The 18,105-nt window shown below is 61.6% G+C and overlaps 1 protein-coding gene across 1 annotated transcript; it reads left to right on the forward strand.

The window, feature by feature from the left end:
• The first annotated feature begins 6,516 nt into the window (after positions 1-6,516).
• BCAM (basal cell adhesion molecule (Lutheran blood group)) lies at positions 6,517-16,806 on the forward strand. The gene is made up of 15 exons (XM_055145479.1): positions 6,517-6,670; positions 8,793-8,914; positions 9,277-9,505; positions 9,595-9,665; positions 9,776-9,872; positions 9,967-10,149; positions 10,587-10,723; positions 10,935-11,091; positions 13,768-13,883; positions 13,964-14,105; positions 14,595-14,731; positions 14,860-15,004; positions 15,091-15,235; positions 15,978-16,095; positions 16,185-16,806. Exons 1-15 carry the CDS (start codon positions 6,589-6,591, stop codon positions 16,185-16,187), a joined length of 1,884 nt encoding a protein of 627 aa, XP_055001454.1. The 5' UTR covers positions 6,517-6,588; the 3' UTR covers positions 16,188-16,806.
• Positions 16,807-18,105: the final 1,299 nt, after the last annotated feature.

The following is an 18,105-nucleotide window of genomic DNA, read 5'->3' on the forward strand; positions in this document are numbered from 1 at the left end:
CAGCCAGGCATCCCAATATGAGCCCCTCTGATGGACCCCGAGGAGCGCCCCCCCCCCCAGCCCTCCTTGCTCAGACCCAGGCGTGCAGCCCTCAGAATTAGGTATGCAGTGGCTAGAGGGATAGCACAGCGGGGAGGGCGTTTGCCTTGCACGAGCCAACCTGGGTTCGATCCCCGGCATCCCACAGGGTCCCCCGAGCACCCCCAGGAGTTGAGTGCAGAGGCAGGAGTAACCCCTGGACATCACCACGTGTAGCTCCCCAGAAAATAATTAAAATAATTGGGGCTGGAGAGATAGCACAGCGGGTAGGGCGTTTGCCTTGCACGCGACCGACCCGGGTTCAAATCCCAGCATCCCATATGGTCCCCTGAGCACGGCCAGGGGTAATTCCTGAGTGCAAAGCCAGGAGTAACCCCTGTGCATCGCCAGGTGTGACCCAAAAAGAAAAAAAAAAAATTTCGGTATCCAGAGCTCCCAAGTTCTCCAAGAATCAGGCATCAGCCCCTCCTTTAAAAAAAAAAAAAAAAACCTGAAAAAAATCCTGCGTCCAGCCCCACATATCCATATTTTAAGTGCCGAGTCTCACATTCCCTGGAGAGTTTCCACCCCATCCTGCCATGGCTGTCCCCCTCCTCCATTCCTCCCCGGGCACCTCCTCCCCAAGAAAGGGCAACCTCCAGCCGGAACCAAGTGCAGGAAGTGGGGCTGGGTGGTGGCTGCGTAAGGAGCCCAGCACCCCCAAAAATGCAGTAAGGAAATATCTCTGCACATTGTTACCCTGGTGCCCAAGAAATTGCAACTTCCTTCCACTTAATTTTTTAAAAATTATTCTCTCTCGGGGCTGGAGAAATAGAACAGCGGGTAGGGCGTTTGCCTTGCACACGGCTGACCTGGGTTCGGTTCCCAGCATCCCATAGGGTCCCCTGAGCACTGCCAGGGGGTAATTCCTGAGTGCAGAGCCAGGAGTGACCCCTGTGCATCGCCGGGTGTGACCCAAAAAGCAAAAAAAAAAAAAATTATTTCTCTCTCTCTCTCTCTCTCTCTCTCTCTCTCTCTCTCTCTCTCTCGTGTGTGTGTGTGTGTGTGTGTGTGTGTGTGTGTGTGTGTGTGTGTGTGTGTGTTTGGAGTTTGAGCCACACCGGGCTGTGCTCAGGGATCATTCCTGATAGTCTCAGGGGACCATCTGGGGTGCTGGCAATGGAACTTGGCCAACTGTGTACAAAGCCAGAGCGCTACCCACTGCACTATTGCTGTGGCCCCTATTTTGTTTGGGGTTTGGATTTGGAGCCACACCCTGAGTGTTTGGGGCTCCGGGTAGAGCTCAGGGGGACCCTAGCGGTACCTTAAATCTCTCTCTGGTCCCCTCCTCAGATTTCCTGAGCCCCTCCCCTATGCCCACCCCAAGGCTGACAAGTGGTGTGCCTCCAGCCCACCTCTAACCCCCTGACTCAAAGTCCAGAGGAAAGACAGACCCAACCCCGGACAGTGGTGACCCAGAGTGGGCCAAACTGTAAAGGCGGGGGCAGAGTCCAGAGCAGTCTGTACTAGCTGAGCCAAATAAAGTGGTCAAGGAGGGCTTCTAGGAGGAGGGGGCATCCCAGCCGAGACTGAAAAGAAGAGAAAAAGGTTATTCCAAGGTAAATGGAGCTCAGAAAGCTGCATGGCAGATTGAGTTCCCAGCAACCGAAGCCGTCTCTAGGGCAGAGAGAATTGACTGAGAGGATTCGGGATCATTCCCCGACTCCCAGGAGTGAGCACAGAAGCTGGGCTGGACGGTGACCAAGAACTCGGGCAGCTGGCCTCCAACCCGAGCGCAACCACAGCCGTCACGCCACGGAGCTGGTGTGATAAGCATAAGCCAGCGCACGGCCACTGGACACCGGTCCTCTCGCGGCACTCCCTGCCCCAGAAACAGACGGTGTCTGCCCACGGCGGCTGGGAACTCAGTGCCTGAACGTGCCAGCAAGCAGCGACAAGCCTCCTCGCTCCCGGCTGCCGTGGCCCGTGAGGATGCAGGGAAAGTTCTCCCTAAGGCAGTGGTGGCTCAGGATGCAAGTGGTGCTTTTTGTCGTTGTTTGGGGGGAGCCACACCCAACAGTGCTCCGGGCTTGCTCCTGGCTCTGCACTCAAGGGCCACTCGAGGTGGGGCTCAGGGAACCCCCTGGGATGCCAGGGATCAACCCCGGGTTGGCCACATGCAAAGCAAACAGGCTCCCTGCAGTCCTATCAAACTGGCCTTCAGGGTGCAAGTGAAAGGTGCCACCTATGGGTGCATGGAGCCGGGGCTGGACGGGCACCAATTTGCAGCTAGGACCTCTCTTGGGGGCTGCCACACTGTCTCAAGGCTGACAAGTGGTGTGCCTTGAGACTTGGCTGTCTCAAGGCAGTGCGATGGGGATCGGGTGAGGGGACAGCGGGTGGGTGCCTGCCTCACACATTCGACCAAGGTCTGATGCCCAGAACCCAGTTTCCTGAGCTAGGATGATCCCTGAGTGCACAGAGTAAGGAGTAAGCCTGAGCACCGTCAGGTATGGCCCAAATTATTATTTTTAATTTATTTTTATTTTATTTATTTTTATTTATTATATTTGGATCAAACCCAGCAATGCTCAGGAGTTACTCCTGGCTCATGCACTTAGGAATCACCCCTGGCGGTGCTCAGGAGACCATATGGGATGCTGGGAATTGAACCCAGGTCGGCAGCAGGCAAGGCAAACGCCCTACCCTCTGTGTTATCCCTCCAGCCCCCTGGCCCAAATTATTATTGTTATTATTATTATTGTCTCCTTTTGGGTCACACCCAGCGATGCTCAGGGGTTACTCCTGGCTCTGCACTCAGCAATCACTCCTGGCGATGCTCAGGAGACCACATGGATCGAACACGACTTGGCCGCATGCAAACACCCTACTCATTGTACTATTGCTCTGGCCCCAGGTGTGGCCCAAATTTAAAAAAATAAAATAAAAAGGAATATATCTTTCATCTTTAGAAAAAAATGGGGGCTGGAGCAATAGCACAGCGGGTGGTAGGGCATTTCCCTTGCACATGGCTGATCCCGGTTTGATTCCCAACATCCCATATGGTCCCCTAAGCACCACCAGGGGTAATTCCTGACTATAGAGCCAGGAGTAACCCTTGTGCACCGCTGGGTGTGACCCAAAAAGAAAAAAAATTAATAAAATATTAACAGAAATTGTTGTTCTAAAAACTGCTATTGCATGCTTATATTATTTATTGATGCATCTGTATATTTTCCATTTATCGATTACTTTTTGTATTTACAAAAAATATTGTGTGGGGCTGGAGTGATAGCACAGCGGGTAGGGCATTTGCCTTGCACGCGGCCAACCCGGGTTCGATTCCCAGCATCCCATATGGTCCCCTGAGCACCACCAAGAGTAATTCCTGAGTGCAGAACCAGGAGTAACCCCTGTGCATTGTGTGACCAAAAAGAAAAAAAAATGGCAGGAACCTAGTCAGAAGTCTTTTTCTTTTTTCGGTTACTGAACCACACCCAGCAGTTTGTCTCTGTATTCAGGGCTCATTTGAAGACCGGGAGCCCAGTTCTAGGGCCTCGAATGCCAATATCAGAATGCACGAGAGAAGCAAGGCTGGGATGTCCTGTGTAGCTGTATTCAGTTCAGTTCGGGTGGAGGAAGATTTGGGTTCCCTCGGTGGTGCTACCCCTGAATCTGTGCTCAGGGTTTGCTCCTAGCGGGACTCAAGGGACTCTATGCAGTGCCAGGGATGGAACCAGGGTGGGCTGCATGACAGGCACTACCCATTGTCCCAGCCATCTTTTATGTTGTTGGTTTTTTTTTTTTTTTGCTTTTGGGGTCACACCCAGCAATGCACAGGGGTTACTCCTGGCTCTGCATTCAGGAATTACTCCTGGAGGTGCTTTCGGGACCACATGGGATGCCAGGATCGAACCTAGGTCAGCCATGTGCAAGGCAAACACCCTAGCCATTGTGCTATCGCTCCAGCCCCCCCCCCCAGCCATCTTTAGACAGTTGAATCTTTCCCAGCTGCCAGAGTCGGACTAGACCACCTTCATGGCGTGATGAGGCACCAATTCCAAAGGCTAGACTCAGCCATGCCTCAGCCACCTGAATTCCAACAGGAAGCAGGGAAGGGTCTGTCCTTGCTGATTTTGACAGCAGGGGCTTTCCAGGCAATGCTAACCCCTCACCCCAAGTCTGCGACAGTCCACTCCACTGGACTCTCAGCTCGGGGGCACCCTGTGTCTTAGACATACATTCTCTTCCCCGCCAAGTTTTCCTCTTATTTATTTATTTTTTTCTTTTTGGGTCACACCCAGCAATGCTCAAGTGCTTAGTCCTGGCTCTGCACTCAGGAACTACTCCTGGCAGTGCTTGGGGGACCCTATGGGATGCCAGGGATCAAACCTGGGTTGGCTGTGAGCAAGGAAAATGCCCTCTCTGCTGTACTATCACTCCATCACCCCCCAACTTCTCTTAACCCTCCCTGAGTGACAAACCCAAGTGCATCCACAGACCGCCCTCCCCCGCCCAAGACCACAACCGGTGAGTTGCAGTTTCTAGAGGCAAGTCTAGAACCATGAAGAACTATCTAGACCCCTCCAAATGGGTCATGATCTCTTTTTTTTGAGGGGGGGCCACACTCTCAGTGTGCTCAGATTTCACTCCTGGCAAAGCTCAGTGGGGACTAACACCCCCTAGAACAAGAACATGCAAAAAATGTCCGGGGCAGGGGCTGGTCATCAGACCTGGGGAGCGCTGAAGGAAGGAAGTAAAAGTTGGGGTGGCCAGAACCCGTGACGACTTTAGCTTTCACTTAGGGTGAGATATGGAGGTGCCTGAGCCTTCACTCAGACTTGGGCTGACTCACCTTTTTGTGGGCTCCCTCCGGCTGTTTTGTGGGGACAGACAGTGTCGGCATGAGGACCGATGAGTGACTGGACCCGTTTCTGCAAGTCTGCGAGAACCAGGCTGGGCTTCGAGTAATCCCTCCTGCATTTACTCCATTTGTTCCGTCGGGGCCCCTGGAACCTCAATGGGCTGGGGAGTCCTGAGGAACGGTGGAGGGGCACAGCCAAGCAGAAGTGCCCAAGTTGGGGAGGTCTGGGGGCCGGAGTGGGTGAATGTCTCAGGCTCTGCATCTGCCCTGATGTTCTTGCAGTTTCACAGTCTAAGGAGGAGAAAGCCTCACAGGGCAGGGCTGAGTTAGGGGAACCTGGGGAGGGCAGGGAGGACCTCCTGGGGGAGGTGGCAGGGCATAAAAAGTTCTTGCTCCAATGTGGCTGTTGTTTGCTGGATCCTGCTGGACCACTGGACTGAGACGCTTTGACAATCTGGCCAATAATGCCCTGGCTGACTTGTAGTCTAAGACCGCCTCCTGGCTCCTGGTCTACTTGTCACACCCCCTACCCCACCTGCTGCAGATCAGAGGCTGGAGTAGTGGGGGTGGGGGGCTCATCTCCCAGCATGCCCAGCGACCTCCATGCTGACCCCTGTCAAGGGCTAGCTTCTCTCTCATAACCAATGACCTGTCCCTTCCCACCGGGCTCTCTCTCTCTCTCTCTCTCTCTCTCTCTCTCTCTCTCTCTCTCTCACACACACACACACACACACACACACACACACACCACTTCCCCTGCTGCTCCCCCCCACCCCCGCGCCCCTAGGCCCCACCTCCATCAGCAGAGGGTCTGGGCAGCGTGACCTGTGACCCCTCCAGGCCCCGCCTCCTGCGGCCGCCCGCAGGTGCCCAGGCTCCCTCCCCTCCCCCACTCACCTGCTTCTGCCAGCCCGACTCCCCCTCCCCCCAGGTCAGGAGGGAGCAGAAGGGGAGAAGGAGGGAGGAAGGGGGTGCATTCCTGGGATTCCCTGGATGGGGGGAAGAGAGGGAGGGCCCCGGAGAGGAGCGCCAAGGGGAGAGCACCCCCAGCGCGCGCACGGAGGCCTGGGCTGACCCGGGGGCGCAGCCCATTAGATAGGATGGAAGCAGGTTCCGGGCGGCTGCGCAGGGAAACTGTTCTAGGCCACTGGGCTGGCTGGAAATGCCCGGCCCGGGAGGACTGGTCAAAACAGCTGGTCTTCTCGGTGGTCTAGTGAAGACTGTCGCGGGAGGGGACCCCAGCAACACCCGGAGAGGGAAGGATCCTGGGAGGCGTGGACAAATCCAAACCCCCTCCCACCTCCAACGAACAAATTCGGGAGAGGAGGTGGAGTGGGGTCCCCCTCCCGCCCCAGTGTGGGCCAGAGGTTGGGTCCTGTCCAGTCCAATCCCAGGACACTGGCCAAACTGGTCGGGCGAGCCGGGCCGCAGGGTGCCGGGAGCACCGGTCAGCAGAGCCGCGCGCGCGCACACACACACACAGCCGGGGGCGCTGGGGGGCTGCGGAAGCCGGGCTGGCTCGGGACCGCTGGGAGGTCCGCTCGGGGCAGTGGGAGGTCCTGGCCCGCCGCCCGGTTTCGGGGGAACGGGGGGGGGGGGGCGGGGAGGCGGGGCGGGGCGGGGCCACCGGGGGCGGGGCTCCTCCTCCTCCTCCTCCCGGGCCCGCGGCTGCCCGTCCCTGGCTCAGTCGCAGCCGCGCAGCGATCATGGAGCCCCCAGACTCCCGCCCCGGGGCGCGCAGGGCCCCGCGGCTGCTGGCGCTGGCGCTCCTGCTGGGAGCGCACCCAGGTAGGGCCCGGGCGGGGCACCGGCCGCCCCCTGGGGGCACGGGGCACGGGGGCGCGGGGGATGGCGGTCCCGGGGGACCCCGGGAAGGGGAAAGCCAAAGCCGGGGAGCCTGGGAAAGGGGAACGGGGAATGCAGGCGGAGTGGGCGGGTCCCCCATCCAATGAGAAACACCCCCCCATCCACCGCGGGGAATGGAGACCATCTGAGATGCCAGCCCCTCCCCCGCGGGGGGCCGCGCCCCCCTCCCCGCCCCGCTCTCTCGTACCCCCAGCCCCCTGCTCCTGCAGACCCCGTGACCGAAGTGCCCCCTGAACCCGGACCAAGGCTCTCGAGTTTTGAAAGGGTTTCGGACTCTAGGACTGGAAAGCAGCAGGGTACCCCCGTTTGAGGTGGGGGGGGTCCCCCAAGCTAGATTCAGATCCAAAGAGCCCGCCCGCCACTCCCAGGAAATCAGCCTGGTCCTGTGTAGAACAAGGATTTCCTGGGTTAACGGCTCGTCTCCCCCTGAATCCACACACCTGCCCGGCGGAGGGTGGGGAGGACGGAAGAGGGAGGGGCTGGGGAAGCAGGAGGGGAGATTCCCCCCCCCCCCCCCCGCGCCCTCTCTGTCTGTCTGTCTGTCTGTCTCCCGTGCCAGGCCTCATAATCTGTGCCCCCTGGACCAGCCAGGCAAAGAGTCGCTCCCTGGGGGCAGGGCAGGGCCGGGCACGCTGGGCGGGGAAGGGAAGGGAAGGGAGGGGAAAGTTCTGAGGCAGGCGGCTGGTGCCAGGCTGGAGGGGAGAGGTGGTTCCCCTGGAGAACGGCTCTGCCTGCCAGCATCCTGGACCGCAGGAGCAGCACCCCGACATCCCTTCTCTCTTGGGACCCTGGGGGGGGTCCCCAGCACCCTCTCCTGATCTGGGGTGAATTACCCACCCCCTTTACCTGCTCTAGGTGAGGGGCCGGAGCAATATTATAGCAGCTGTTTGGGTGCTTGTCTGGCACGTGGCTGACCCGGGTTCGGGCGGCAGCGCCCCGGTGGTCCCCCTAACACCACCAGGAGTGATTCCTTAGTGCAGAGTCAGGAGTAACCCCTGAGCATCGCTGGGCGTGGCGGCCCCCAATTTTTTTTAAATTATAATAATGATAATAGTAAACTAAATAGTTTGTACTTTAGGTTGGAGAGGCAGAGGGAGGGGTCTGGCGTGGGACTCGGGGGATGTAGGGCACATACGTGCCTCGCTAGTGGGAGGCTCCAGGCTTGACCCAGGCTCCGCCCCAAGCCCCCCCCCCCACCAGCTGGCTCACCGGACTGAGTTCTGCCCAGAGTGGCCCCGAGCCCCCAAGTCCTGGGGAGGGGAGGAGCCTTTATAAAAATTAATAAATAAGAGAGAGGGGACGACAGAGGGGCCAGGGGGGCGGGCAGGGGGCTCTGGCGCCAGGCCGGGCAGGTCTGAGCCAGCCTGTCCCTCCCACATTCCTGCAACCTGCCCAGCCCTGTCCCCCCTCACCACCCCCACACACCCATCCTGCCGCAGCTCGGGCCCAGCCGCAGCCCACACCCCATGAGGGAGCGCCCCGGGGGCTAAGGGAGATGGAGCAGGGGCGGAGTGAGGCTGGGGAGAGGCCTGGGCGCACCCAGGCCGGGCCCTCAGAGCGACAGCCAGCCCCTGCCCTGCCCCCAGGGGACATTTGGGCAATGGAAATGTCATTTTTACTCCAATGGCCAGGGGTCCAAGCAGAGTCTGGGTCTGAGGGAGGAGGCTAGGGACGGACTCCTGGGTCTGAGGGAGGAGGCTGGGGATAGACTCCCTGGATCTGAGGGAGGAGGCTGAGGATAGACTCCTGGGTCTGAGGGAGGAGGCTGGGGATGTACACCTGGGTCTGAGGGTGGAGGCAGGGGATGGACTCCTGGGTCTGTTTTTGTTTGGTTGGTTTTGGGCCACACCCACATTGCTCAGGGCTGACTCCTGGTGGCTCTGAACTCAGGGATCACTCCTGGGGGTCGGGTCGGGGACAAAATGGGATACTGAGGATGGAAAGTACCCTCCCCGCTGTGCTATGGCTCCAGCCCCTAGACTCCTGGTCTGAGGGGGGTAGGGGGGCCTGTGCAGAAGCGTCTCACTCCGTTGCTGCCCCACAGGTGCCCAGGCTGAGGTGCATGTGTCTGTGCCCCCCCTGGTGGAGGTGATGAGGGGGGACTCTGTCACTCTGAACTGCAAGCCTCAGGGGACCCCGGACAGCTTCGTGCTGGAATGGTTCATGGTGAGTGTGAGTGTCCTGAAGGGGTGGGGGGAGCGGAAGTCAGGACACCCCCCCTGCGGCCAACCCCTCACAGAGCTCTGCCACGCTGCCGCTGCCGTGGGTTGTTCCGCTGGGGAAACTGAGGCCCAGCAAAAACCAGGGTCCCTCTGGGGCCCTTTGGGTTGCTAAGTACAGCTGGAACTGGGCCCAGGTTCCCCTGGGAGGGTTTGCTGCCGGGGCTTGCGGGGGGATGAGACAACAAGGAACCAAGTCCTGGGGAAGAGGGAGAACAGAAGCCACGGAGCAGAGCTGAGCCAGAGGTTGGGGAGAAGAGTGGGGGGTGCGCCCCCCCCAACTGAGCCATGCCCCTCCCCACCCCGCAGGCCGACCGTTCTGGGGTCCGCCGCCGCCTGGCCTCTGCCGAGTTGAAGGGGTCCCAGAGGCAGGACCAGGTGCATGACTCGCGGGGCCGCAGCCCCCCCTACCAGCTGGACAAGCAGGGGCGCCTGGTGCTGGCGGAGGCGCAGGTGGCAGACGAGCGCGACTACGTGTGTGTGGTGCGGGCGGGCACCGCGGGCACCGCCGAGGCCACGGCGCGGCTCCACGTGTTTGGTGAGTGTCCGGGACAGTCCTGGGGCGGGGAGAGCGGAGAAGGGCCCCCCACATACGCGCCCCCCCCTACAGTGCCATCTCCCCCGCAGCCAAACCAGAGGCTACGCAGGTCACCCCCAATACGGGGACGCTGTCGGTGATGGAGGACATTCCCCAGGAGGTACTGGGCCGGACGGCGGGGGTGAAGTGGGGGTGGGGGGGCGCTGCCCCGCGGGGGCGTCGTCCCGGGAGGCGTGGCGTGACACTTTCTGAGCCTGGTGCCTGCTGCAGATCGCCACCTGCAAGAGTCTCAACGGGAACCCAGCACCCCAGATCACGTGGTACCGCAACGGGCAGCTGCTGGAGGTTCCCATGGAGGTAAAGGCAGGTGAGTGGGGGGCGCCCCCCGGTGGGCGGGGGCGGAGACTGGGTCGTGCCCAGGGCCCCCGACTGAGCGCCCCCCACTTCCCCCACCCCCCCAGCCGGCTACATGACCAGCCGCACAGTCCGCGAGGCGTCGGGGCTGCTGTCACTCACCAGCATCCTCTATCTGCGCCTGCACAAGGAGGACCGCGAGTCCAGCTTCCACTGTGCCGCGCACTTCCGCCTGCCCAAGGGCCAGCAGGGCCGGCTGGACAGCGCCCCCTTCCGTCTCACCCTGCACTGTGAGCCTGTCCCTCGCCCCCAAGCCCCGGGGGGTCGTGTTATTCGCTGTGCTCCAGCCTCTCACACCGGATCCCAGCCCCTCGCGCCCCCAGTCTTGCCCTGACTAACCGGGCGGGCACCCTGAGCTCTCACCCTGAAACACTGACATTTAGGGGGGCTGCAGCACTAATACGGCAGCAGCAATCGGATAAAGCTCTTGCCCGAAAGCTTTGACCCCTGGCACCCCATATGGTCCCCCGAGCCCCGCCAGGAGTGATCCCTAAGTGTAGAGCCAGGAGTAACCCCTGGTGGGCCCCCCTCCCATAAAAAAGAAATGTTGACCTCTAACCTTTGGCCCATCATCGACCCACCCTTGGCGAGCTGGTGACCCCTTTCCCTTCAGCCTTGCCCCTTGACCTGCCCTGACTTTGCCCCTTGCCCCTGCCCTTGCCCGCAGACCCCACGGAGCACGTGCAATTCTGGGTGGGCAGCCCAGCCACCACGGAGGGCTGGGTGCGTGAAGGGGACTCCGTGCACCTCTTCTGCCGGGGCGACGGCAGCCCCAGCCCCGAATACACCTTCTTCCGGCTTCAGGTGACTCCCCCATGCAGCCTGAACACCCCAAACTTGTCATTTGCCAGCCAGTGACCCACAAGTCGGGGACCTGGGCGGCCCAGATCCACGATGGGCGAGCTCCTAACATGGGTCACCTCTGGTTAACGGGGTCTCCGACCCTCCTCGGGGAGGGGGACTTTGGCGCAGCCCCGGCGCCTCCTGAGCTGAACCCGCACTTCCGCGTGCCCAGGGAGAGCACGAGGACACTCTGAAGAACAACCTGGAGGGGAACCTCACGCTGGAGGGGGTGCAGCGGGGCCAGAGCGGGACCTACGGCTGCCGGGTGGAGGACTACGACGCCCCCGAGGACGCGGAGCTCTCGAAGACCCTGGAGCTGCGTGTGGCTTGTGAGAGCCGGGGAGCGGGAGGGGCTGGGGGCCCCACATGCCGCCCCCACCCCTGTCCGTCTGGCCCAGCCCGGTCTAGCGCGTCCTTCCTCCCTGTGCCCCGCGGGCCTCCTCCCGCGCCCACACTGCTGCTCAGAAGCTCGCTTCTAAGCGGAGCCCCTGGCTCCAGCCCACTGCGGGCGCCCTCAGGAGAGCCCGACCTGCCCATCTCAGCCTCTGGCTAAGCTTCTCCCTGCCAGGGTCCCTCATTCCTCTCCCAGCCCCACACCCAGTTCCTGATGCAACTCCCCTCTACTCTACCCTCTGTCTCCCTTCCCACACCTCCCCTTCCCCCTCCTCTCTTTCCCTTTCCCCTCCTACCCCCTCCCCTCCCCTTTCCTCTTTCCCTTTCCACTTCTTCCTCCCCCCTCCTTTTCTCCCTTCCCTTTCCTCCTCCCTCTTCCCTCCTCCCTCTTCCCTCCTCCCTCTTTCCCCCTCCCTCTTCCCTCCTCTCCTCTTCCCTTTTTTTTTCTTGCTTTTTGGGTCACACCCGGCAATGCACAATTGTTACTCCTAGCTCTGCACTCAGGAATTACTCTTGGCGGTGCTCAGGGGACCATATGGGATGCTGGAAATCGAACCCGGGTCAACCGTGTGCAAGGCAAACGCCCTACCCGCTGTACTAACGCTCCAGCCCCTCCCCTTCCCTTTTCCTTTCGGGGTCACACACCTCACTGCCAATGCTCATTTACTACTCCCAGTCCACCTGGCAGTGCTGGCGAGCTATTCCCAGCCCAGGGGTTTGGGGGTGTCCTGCATGTAAAGCCTGTAGTCCCAGCCATCGAGCTGGGCCCCCAGCCCTCCCCCATCCATTCCTAAAACTGGCTCGGCACCTGCTCTGATCCCCACTGCCTTCTCAGTCCGTGCGTGTTGCTGAGGGCACATCTGTGAACAGTCACCAAACCTGTCCCTCCCAGCCCAGTGGCCCCCAAGGGGACCCACCCAGTGAGATGGAATCACAGGTTAGCAGGACATGGGCAGGGGAGACGCTTCACAGAACTAGCACCTGCCTTCCCACTCGTCCTAGGCCCTGGGTTCGATTTCCAAACTCCGCCCTGTGCGTTCCCCACGCACTGCCTGGCCTGAGCCACTCCACACTGCACAGCTAGGTCAGGGATGACCAGCAGTGGCCCCAGGGCCCCCTGAACACTGTTTGGGAGCCTCCCCTCGCCCCTGCCAAAGACTCAGAAGGCCAAAGGGGCAATAAGTATAGAAGGGGCGTTGCAGGCTGTGTTCCATGGAAAGCAGATTCTGACTTGGAAATTAGAGGCAGGAAGTTTATGGAATGTGCCTTGGGGACCCATAGGTTGGGGGTCAGGGAGGGGCAGGGGGCAGGATAGGACAGAGGGAAATATTGGCTGCAATATACACCAGGGTTCAGGTGGCCCCTGGGAAGCTGGACTGAGCCCAGTGGATGGGGAGCCTTTATATCCTGTGTCCACCATTCCAAGCCGGTTGCTGGGCAGAGGGGCCTGGCCATGAGAGCCGATCCCAGTGTGGCTGGCAGCTGAGGCCCCGACAGCTGTCGCTCAGCCAGGTGGCTGGGAGGGAGCACAGTTGGACCAGCAGGCACCTCTGACAAGGGCACCTTTGAGAAACCCCAGGCTGGGAACAGAAGTGTGCAGTGCCCAAAAGGCATTCCAGGGGCCTGGACAGCAGGTGCAAAGACCCTGGGGCTGCTGGCGCAGGGACATGGCTGGCAAGGTTGAGCGCAGGCAGGCTCTATTCGGAAGCTTCTGTGGGATTTGAGGCAGAGGAGAGAGTAATGAGCCTGCTAGGGGTCGGGCTAGGTTTTTATTTGGGGATTGGATAGGCTGGTGCTGGGGACTGAACCTGAGCTCTCCCTGGAGCTCACTGGGATGCACCTTCCAGGTGGACTCCCGCACAGCAGAGAAACCAGTGAGGTCTCATCCAGAGGTGATGGAAGGAGGAGGCAGCTGGAGCAATAGTACAGCGGGGGAGGGCATTTGCAGCCGACCTGGGTTTAATCCCCCACATCCCATAGGGTCCACAAGCATCACCAGGAGTGATTACTGAGCACAGAACCAGGAGTGATTCCTGAGAATTGCTGGGTGTGGCCTATAAACTAAAAAAAAAAAAAATTAAGGAGGAGAATGTGGGGGTGGGGGGTGGGGGGTGGGGAGAGGCAGCATAGAGAGGACAGAGAAAAGCGGGTCCTGGGGGCTGGAGCGATAACACAGAAGGTAGGGCATTTGCCTTGCACGTGGCCAACCCCGGGTTCGATTCCCAGCATCCCATATGGTCCCCTGAGCACCGCCAGGAGTAATTCCTGAGCAGAGCCAGGAGTAACCCCTGTGCATCGCTGGGTGTGACCCAAAAAGCCACAAAAAAAAAAGAAAAGTGGGTCCTGAAGAGGAGCCCAGGTTAGGTGGGAGCAGAGGGGATGAAGACCCCCAGGAACTAAGATTGCACATTAACCTGCACCCCGGGAGTCACCCTGGGGGTGTGTCCAGAAGGGTTACAATCCACAGGAGACTGAGACCCAGAATTTATCAGGGTGAGGGCCACGCCCAGCTCACTCTGGCCCTCCGCACCTGCGCTCCGACTGTCCCGGACAGGCCCCCCGGACCCAGGGAGTGAGGGGCAGGGAGGGTGACGGTCTGTCCCCGCCTCCAGACCTGGACCCCCTGGAGCTCAGCACAGGGGAGGAGCTGATTGTGCCCCTGGGAGGCAGCGCCACTGCCAACTGCTCTGTGAGAGGCCTGCCTACCCCCGCCCTGCGCTGGACCAAGGTGAGGGGGGTCTCCTGCTGGACCCCGGGGTACCCCCTGTCTGTCCCCCCTCCCTGGCCCTCACTCTCTTGCTGCCTCAGGATTCGGTGCCCCTGGAGGACGGGCCCGCGCTGTCCCTCAGCGCGGTCACCTTTGATGCCGCGGGCACCTACACGTGCGAGGCCTCCATGCCCACCGTCCCCCTGCTGAGCCGCACCCGGAGCTTCAAGCTGCTGGTTCAAGGTTTGGGAGGGGCACGGGGTAACTGGGATGGAGACCAAGGGAATGGGGGGGGCAGGATAATTTGGGGGCGTTCAGGCCTGTGGCTTTCTTCTACTTCCTTCTCTCTCCTTTGTGGGAGGGAGGGGGTTCCCAAGGACCATTTGAGGGTAGGGGGACACTCCTGGCGACACTCTGTCAATGAGGCCCAATGACCCACCTCTCAGGAACCATCAAGCCAAAGGGGATTGACTGAGTGTTTTGGTTTGGGGGCCACATCCAGCGCTCAGGGCTTACTCCTGGCACTCCTGGTGGGGCTTGAGGAACCGGATGTGGTAGTGGTGGTGGTGGTCATCAAACCTAGGTTGACTGCCAGCAAGCAAACGCCCTCCGCACTGTAAACGGCTCCAGCCTCAAACTCCGGGTCTCAAGCATGCAAGATGCACATCCCCAGGCATCGCTCTCCTTTCTCCCTGGCTCCTTCCCCTGGTCTCACTCCCCGCCCTTCCCCAGGGTCCCCTGAGCTAAGGCCGGAGGAGACTCAGCCCCAAGCCGAGGGTAGCTGGAGGGAAGGGGACGAAGTTATGCTGACCTGCTTGGCCCGCGGCCACCCCGAACCCAAACTCACCTGGAGCCAGCCGGGCGGCAGTGTAAGCACCCCGTCCCATCCTGAACCCTCCCCCCGTCCCCCGCCCCTGCCCAACACCCGGAGCCATGGCCCTTCTCCGGGACTGGACAGCTGCGCCACCACCCTCATCCCCGCATCCCCGCCACCCAGCCCGCAGAGTCGACCCCTGGCGCCCAGGGCTGGGTGAGCAGTTCACTGAGGCTGAAGGTGACCAGCTCCCTGAGCCGCGAGGGCGTGTCCTGCGAGGCGGCCAACCCCTACGGGAGCGCACAGCACGTTTTCCACTTCGGCCACGGTGAGCCGTTAAGGGTTCGGGGCGCGCGGCGGGGCGGGGGGAGGCTGGGCGGCGGGCTCACCCGCCACCTCTGTCCCGCCCTGCAGTGGCCCCCCAGGCCGCCCAGGCCGGAGTGGCCGTCCTGGCCGTGGCCGTCAGCGTGGGCCTCCTGCTCCTCGTGGTGGCCGCCTTCTACTGCATGCGACGCAAGGGGCGCCCCGGGTGCTGCCGGCGGGCCGAGAAGGGGGCTCCGTGAGTGCCCGATTCACCCCCGACCTCTGCACATTTCCTTTCAATGGTCCTTTAAATATCCACCCCCACCCCCACCCATGAAGGTCCCGTGCTCCATGGCTCATCCAAACCAGAACCAGCCCACCCAAACCAGAACCATCCTGAACCCAGCTTCTCTTCTCGGTGCCCCCCTCCATCACCTCCCTCAACCTCATCTCTGCTTCCCGCACCACCCCGCCCCCAGCTCACCGCCTCCCTTTCCATCACAAGCCCACCTCCGCCTCACAGAACCACGCCCCAGCACTAACCCCGCCCACTCCCCGCCCTCCGGCCTAGCCCCGCCCTCCCACCTGCGTTCCTCCAATCCACGCTCCGCCCCTTCAACCCACGCCACGCCCACTCCCCCGCCATGCCACGCCCACACACCCCTCTAGCCCCTCTGCCTAGCCGAACTCAATTTCAACCCTTCCCCATCCCCAATCCTCTCCAAACCCAACTCATTTCTGTTCCTGACTCCGTCCTCACCCCCATGAGATCCCCCGAAAATACCCGGCCAACTCTCCATTCCCACCCACAGGCATCCCCAAAGCCAGCCCCAATCATTTACCCAACGCTAATCACCGTCTGCTGCCACCCAAGCCCCGCACCCCCAACCCTCAGGCCGTGGTGGACACCCCCTCCCAGTGCACACCCCCCTCCCCCCGGCCCCTGCTCCTTGCCCAGCCCCGATGGCTCACTCCCCGATGCCACCTTCTCCCGGCAGGCCTCCGGGAGATCCGGAGCTGAGCCAGAACGGGGCGGAGCCGCCGGAGCAGACGGGCCTCCTCAAGGGGGGCCCCTCGGGGGCCGCCCAGCGCGGCAGCGGGGCCTTCAGAGAAGCGGTGGGTGCGGACACCCCGGGGTGGGGCGGGGGGGGCCGGGACAGCACCCCCCCTCCCAGTGCTGGCTGACCCCTCCCCCTTCTCTCCAGTGAGGAGCCCCTGTAAGCCCCGGAGTCGTCCCGGGATCGCCGAGCGGGCAGACGAAGGGCCCGCGCCGCCCCCGCCACCCGGGCCCGCCCCGGTCCCGGCCCCGGCCCCGGCCCCGGCCCTCCCTTCCTTCCTCGGGCCCCGGGGCCGGCCGCGCGCGGGGGAGGGGCGCGGGGCCCTTCCTCCGGGAGGGTGACTCTCCCAGGCCCCAGAATAGCTCCTGGAGCCGCGCCCGGGCCGGCCTGGGCCCAGGCCGCGAGGGTCGCCGGCCGGCCGGCTCTATTTTTACCTTCTGCCGCCACCGCTGGGCCCCCACCTGCCGCCCCGCCGCCCCTAGTCTGACACTGGATCCCCACCATCCCCCCCCGCCCCGCCGTCCGTGGACACTGGATTCTGGACTCGAGGCCGTCGCCTGCACCCCGCCGCGGCCGCCGCCTCCGGGGACCCCCCCTGGCTACACCTGGGGCGTGCGGGGAGGGGCGGAGAGAAAGCCCGCAGGCTCGCGCCGCGGGAAGAGGGGTGCTGTCCCTTTCGGCTTTAAGAGCTCCGCGTCCGTGCGGCCGGAGTTCCAGAGGGAATAAATCGGGAGAGGAATAAACTCCGGCCCTGCAGAATGAATGGAATCCAGGCCGAGAGGGTCAGGGGGGAGGGGGGGAGGGGAGAGCCGCCCTGGGGAAGGGGGCGTCGCTCCAAGGATCCCAGACAAAGGGGCGGGGGAGGGGAGAGGATGTGGCCCCCGAGGTGAAGCCGGCTGCACCCCCCAGGTAGAGGAAGAGCGTAGAAAGGGTGGAAGGACCTAGGGGGAGGGACAGGATGGGCGGGGCCAGCTCAGCTGAGCGGGAGTCCAAGTCAGAGATTTGGGGGGGAAGGAGGCGGGAAGGAACGGGCAGAATGGGCGGTGCTGGGGGCTGTTCCTGGCCCGGCTCTGGGCAGGGACCCCTGGCGGCTCCAGGGACTTTGTGCAGTGGTGGAGGGTGAACCCGGGTCATCCTTTTGCTATGCAGCGCCTTCAGCCCCTACCAGCTCTGCAGGCAGACAGATTTGGGGAGAGAGACACAGGCAGGCAAAGAACTGGGGTTTCCCAGAGATCTCGGTGCCCAGCGGGGAGAGAACACTGGGTGGAGGCAAAGAGAAATCGCACTTAGCCTGCGGGGAGGAGAGACCCCCTCCTTCCCAACTTCTCTGCTCTCACACCTCCTCCCTCCTAAGCCACGCCCCCTCTCTGACTCCCGTTTACCTGGCTACAAAATGGACAGAGTGAGATTCGTCATGGACGGAGTGGCGCAGGGACACTTCAGCCATGAAAACCCCTCAGCTTGGGGCTGGAGCGATAGCACAGCGGGGAGGGCATTTGCCTTGCACGCGGCCGACCCGGGTTCGATTCCCTGCATCCCATATGATCCCCTGAGCACCGCAAGGGGTAATGCCTGAGTGCATGAGCCAGGAGTAACGCCTATGCATCACCAGGTGTGACCTGAAAAAAAAAAAAAAACACGGCTTATTCACCCCTTATAAATTTTTGGCCGGTGGCAGAATTGGGGAGGGCTCTTGCCTTGCACGCTGCCAACCCGGCTTCAATCCCCAGTTTCCCATATGGTCCCCCCAACCCAGAGCACCACCAGGAGTACTTCTGAGTGTAGAGCCAGTAGTTAAGCCCTGAGCATCACTGGGTAGGCCCCCAAACCAAAGCAGAGATTGTCCTTCCCTCTCTGTATATCTCTAATACATTTTTTTTTTTTGGGTCACACCCGGCGATGCACAGGGGTTACTCCTGGCTCTTCACTCAGGATTTACCCCTGGCGGTGCTCAGGGGACCATATGGGATGCTGGGATTAGAACCCGGGTCGGCCGCGTGTAAGGCAAACGCCCTACCCGCTGTGCTATCACTCCAGCCCCCCATTTTTTTTTTTTTAATAATGAGAG

This window comes from Sorex araneus, chromosome 8 (assembly GCF_027595985.1).
Source record: "Sorex araneus isolate mSorAra2 chromosome 8, mSorAra2.pri, whole genome shotgun sequence".
Classification (NCBI taxonomy): Eukaryota; Metazoa; Chordata; class Mammalia; order Eulipotyphla; family Soricidae; genus Sorex; species Sorex araneus.